The sequence below is a fragment of the Apium graveolens genome, chromosome 11, assembly GCF_009905375.1.
Source record: "Apium graveolens cultivar Ventura chromosome 11, ASM990537v1, whole genome shotgun sequence".
Classification (NCBI taxonomy): domain Eukaryota; kingdom Viridiplantae; phylum Streptophyta; class Magnoliopsida; order Apiales; family Apiaceae; genus Apium; species Apium graveolens.
In genome coordinates, this window is record NC_133657.1 from 204,271,003 (window position 1) to 204,276,389 (window position 5,387).

A 5,387-nucleotide genomic window follows, 5' to 3' on the forward strand; every position below is an offset into this window, starting at 1 on the left:
ATGAGTACAGTTCTAGATATAACCATTCAGTAAGTGATTCAAGTATAGGAAGAGTCAAGAAGATATATTATGTCAATCATCTCAAAAACAAGCGAACGAATCTGCCGATTTGATGGCTAGAGTTCCATGTTTGCTAAATAGCTACAATGAAAATGAAATCATGTTACTTGGCAAAAAAATATGAAATCAAGTCTCATCCTACTAATTTGTTGGAGACTCTCACGTATGATTCTCGTTTTATCAAATAAAATTTAATTTCTTTCGTAAAATAATAAAACCCCAGGTTTCTCATCACACAGTCTTCTACATGGATGTAATTTTGAAAACCAAATACCAAATTTAGTCTCATCATAAAAATGCCAACAAGGCTCAACACTAATCACGATTTTTTTTCCAATCTTGTCGATTCTTAATATTCAACACAATCCAAACTTTGGAGAGTAGCATACTAAGAACAGATGACATAACAAAGTTCAAATACCCAATAGCTAACATCCTATTACATTAGATATGCAGTTCATTCCATCAGTACTCAGCGCCAAAGGACACAATATGTGAGCTGCAACAAAACAACAGGATGTAAACATATGTGTATTAGTTAGTAGAATAATGACATGGAAATGTTTATCTAAGCTCATTACGACAAGACATAGGTTATCAGGTTTCCCAAGTCTATCATTTCTACATCGAATTTACAGTGTTAAAGTTGTTGTGAAGTTAATTCTTGTATAATATATAAGCTCTGGACAAGAATTACTATGAATATCTGAACTACTTTTCTTATTTCAAATTTCAGTGTTCTTTTGCATGATATAAACTAGATTGAGAAGCCAAGGGAAAAGGGCTTACTTGGAAATCATGATCAGTGACATTTTTAGACACTTGGCAGACTCAGCTGCTTAAACAACTTCAACACATGATAGTTGAAGCTGAATATAGCATTCCAATAGCAAATCCATTTTTGCGATACTGCACTTACACAATATTTATCACACACTGTAATGACTGGTACTTAAAATAAGTCTAAAGCAAGAAATGGAAGCAAAAAGAAACCAAAGAAAAAAGACTGCACCTATCCCCCGAGAATAAAGAGATCAACATCAACCCATCCAGATTTCTGAAAACCAGTTAACCTGCCATATCCCTTATAGAGAGCAACCTAATTTCCTCAACGACCAAATGGCAATTACTAGTTCAATAGCAGATGGCACAACAAAATTGCAGATTTTGTTCGCGGACAAATAGTACATAAAGGGGTAAAATATGACTGAAAGAACTGTAAAGCGTTGAAAGTCTTAAGCAGTAAAGATAAACAATATACCGCTCCAAATTTTTCTTCTAGAACAGATCCCGGATGAAGTTTATATTTGTCCCCAACTTTTACTCTGAATGCAACCTGTAGAAAATGGATACTATTATCAGATAAGTATTTGTAAATGCATCTGAAAGATAACCAAAGAACAGAGCCCGGCTTATGTATTCCTAGCAAACTATATTGACTGGAATATTACAATGCTTGACATTAAGATTTAAACATCGAACAATTAGAATAGAAGCAGTAAGCACCCCACGCCAAACCATGCTAAAATATATAGAACTAAGTAACCTCATCCTATGACAACTATCTTTAGTTTTAATTCAGCTATCAGAGAAGGTAGTAATAGACATATCTCATCATATAAGAAATTAAATTAACCATTGCAGAAAACTTTTACCACTAATATTGAAACTTCCTATATGCCTATGTGCCACTAATCAACTCTCGAAGTCACAGATTTACAAATGTAGCTCTAGAGTTCACATATTATTAACAATTCACTGAAGAGAGAGACATATTTTGCTACTCATACAACTCCAAACAGAAGTTACTGTTTAAAAGATATAAAAAAAATCCGCAACTGACAATCTAGAGAAGAGAAAGACATGTATGATACTCATTACAAACAACGCTCAAAATTGACAAAAGAAAAGTGCAAATGATATAGCATGATAGAAGTGTTCCATATCAGTATCTTTTTCTAGTTGTCACGAATTAAAATGCCCTTAAAAACACAAAGAATGCTCATTCTACATCTTATCATGTCTACCAATCACATACTGACAATCTAGAGAAGAGAAAGAATGCTCAAAATTGACTGTATAAAATTAATGTCAAGATAACAAAATATTGTGGGAACAATGATGTTAATCAACAAATTTCTAAAACAGGATGTACACAAGGATCTTTGTAACACAAACAAATATCAGAAAATACTTGCCTTTCCAGCTGGCAGCTCAGGATCACCAGTTAGTTTTACAGCTTCAACATAGACTACATAGTCATCTGACTCGTTCTTTGAAAGATTCTCCAGTTCACCATCCTTGCGCCACTGACCATACTTGCGCGTTATCTGAATAACTTCCGTAACGATGTAGCCATTGAGCACAAATATAACCCTAATTATGTATAAGAAATATCATTAAAAGACACCAGTCTTGAATGAGGAAGTAACGGGAATGGGAAGCAAAAACAGAATGACACAAGAATGATTTAATAGGTGTTTGAACACACACGTCAAATAAATTTTATCCCACATTCTACCAGTTAGAGGATCAGATGATGTTGTAACGTCGATGCGATTAAACATTGTTAATCCAGATAGGCAAGGTTGCTTATTTAGGGCTCGACTGCGGATAAGCTGCCAGAACTTTTCTGCATCTTCATTCTGTAACATGTATACAAAGATAGGTTTTAGGATAATATTCTAAATTGATAGTACACTTTCAATAACAAAGCACGATATACAAACAAGAGAAATAAACCTTTTCGGGCTTTCCCTTGCCAATGCACTCCACTTTATCAAAGATGGTGTGGTCTAAAGTACGATACCCTTTAAGAATATCGTCACCAGCTGCTAGATCTTTGTCTTCTTCTACAGTCAAACAAAACTTGAAGTAACCTTTCCTCTCTAGCGTACCTGGGACTTGAAGCAACTCTTCTCCCAATTTCCTTGTGTTATTCTCTTTAAGACCACCGACAGAAAAATCAATCCAAATTACAGTTTGGTCTTTTTCATCTGAATCACCAGTACTAGAATTTGTTGCAGCCTTAGTTGATTTGGGATTAATTTGATGTTTAGACAGTAACTTCATAAACGTCTCTTTGTTAGCATCTGTTTTTCCACCTGATACCGCTAATTTCTTAAGTGTCTCGGCCCATTGATCCTGACTGGTTTCAAATGATGGCGTCAATTGAAACACTCGCAAAGCAAGCTGCACATTAGAATCCTTCCCTTTACCATCTTGAGGAGCTGCCTTATGCTTCAGGTAGATAGCCTATAACACATGTACAAAGCCTAAATACTTGTATAATCATGGCCTCGCAGAGTTATGTCAATGAACTTAGTTCACGTGGAAAAAACTTGGTAGCTTTGTAAGAAAAGCTTAGTAAGAAAGATTTTCAGTTTTACATAAATCTATAAGCAATTCCAAACCTAGATACTATGTAATACTACATCATAATGTAAAAGCAGAGCTGTATTAAATGCATAAAATCGGAGCATGCTCAGCTTACAAGTGAAGAGTACCTTCTCTTTGTCTTCACCTTCCTCACTCATTGGGGCACATATCTCGAACAATGGGGTACCCTCATTGGCTGTTGCAAGCTGCCTGAAACCCGAACACAATTACACATTAAATAAGTTATATCGCAGGGTACTGAAATCCAATAAAGAAGCATCTTATACAAAAGACAGAATGAATCAACTAATGACAAAGTGCACACAAATAATATGATATGATAATGCAAATTTTAAGCCAACAAGGCAGTAGTCAAATGATTAGGAGAAAAACTAAAGAATAATAACTTTAAACAAAAATGCCCAAAATGATGCTAGAAGAGACAATGATCTATATCATTTTCACAGTCCATATATCATAATGAAATTCTATGTTAGCAATGACATGTAGTATAAGTGTTACACTATATTCTATAATATAAACAGAGTAAAATGTAGGTATACAGTAGAAGTGGCAACAAAGTTATAGACCTTACCATGGACTATAACTTATTGCCAAGTAATTTCCATCCGTCGACTTAATTTGAATAATGTGACCATAAGGATCTTTACCGTCTTGGCAAACACTAACCACCATCCCTCCTGAAAGAAATGAAATATAATGAAGAGATAAACTTGTATAAACATCAGGTATAGATGTATAGAGAAATAGAAAACAATGTCTGCTCGATATCGTATATAAGTCACAAGATGGTGTCTATGGTGGAGAACAGGTAAATGATGTTGCCATTTCTTTGAAACAAAGTCATTCTAAATATTTTTCACTATCAGACACACATGTACAAGAAGAAATAGAAGAAAATGAAGACACTATGCTGAGAGAAACATCTATAAATTAAAGAGAGTAAATATCTATGAGTAACAGATGCTAATTTGCAAATCACATATATGTTTCTGTCCTAGACTACAGGTGAAGTTCATGTACTACACCTCAATTGCTTAAAGAAGTCACCAATATAAACATTACAAATTACTAGCTAAATTATATTCCAAATTGTCGAAGATCTATAATGTGAAGCTAACAGAGTAACAAAGTAATGTCACATGAAGGTACTAGAGAAACGAAAGGCAAACCAAAACTCCCTTGTTACATACTCATTAAACTCGCATCTTGGTGTTGACATATCACACACACCACATATGACTCTAAGCCTTCATCTGACGAAGTTTACTTAACATGGTATCAGAGCTTATACGGTACTTAAACATACGAAATCCATATCTAATATTCACATCCTGCGTTCTAAAACGTACAAAACACGCACGTACAAAACACGCAGCATTTTCCATTTCTCTGTATAAAATTAACAAAATTAATTAACACAAAACGAAGAACAAACAAAAAAATCTCGAAAAATTTAATCAACACTTACAAGCCCATGCTTAGTCGACAAAGATGAAGATGAAGAGGCCATTATCAAACTCACAGAGGTTTTAATTTTTGAAATTTGTTTTGTATTACGTTTTTCGAATTTTCTTGTGGGCACATGTTAAGAATCCGTGATTAATGAGTTGTCAAAATTTTATTGGTGGGGAGCTTATTAATATGATACCCTGTGCATACACAAAATTCTCCACCAATAAAATTCTCCATCAATCACGAATTAAAAGTAGCTTTTTTGGAGGCAAAGTTATAGGTAGGGCCACACAAGTTTATTGTAGTTAAAAGCTTATATAATAATAATATTTTTCATTCAATTTATTTTGTACTTTCAACTTTCAAGTCATTGCACCTTGAAAGTGTTATTTTAAAAATTCCTGATAAATCCCGATTCAAGCGATTAATCCTCGATTAATTTCCTACAAAATATTTGATTGATTCTATTTTGA

General features: G+C 34.0%; 1 protein-coding gene across 1 annotated transcript; it reads right to left on the reverse strand.

Annotated features, from left to right (window-relative positions):
* Nucleotides 1–314: 314 nt before the first annotated feature.
* Nucleotides 315–5,006, reverse strand: LOC141696558 (protein EXECUTER 1, chloroplastic-like). The gene is made up of 7 exons (XM_074500685.1): nt 4,931–5,006; nt 3,567–3,648; nt 2,803–3,315; nt 2,582–2,705; nt 2,259–2,398; nt 1,322–1,396; nt 315–559 (listed from the first exon to the last, which is right to left on the reverse strand). Exons 1-7 carry the CDS (start codon nt 4,936–4,938, stop codon nt 533–535), a joined length of 969 nt encoding a protein of 322 aa, XP_074356786.1. The 5' UTR covers nt 4,939–5,006; the 3' UTR covers nt 315–532.
* Between the last annotated feature and the right edge of the window lie 381 nt (nt 5,007–5,387).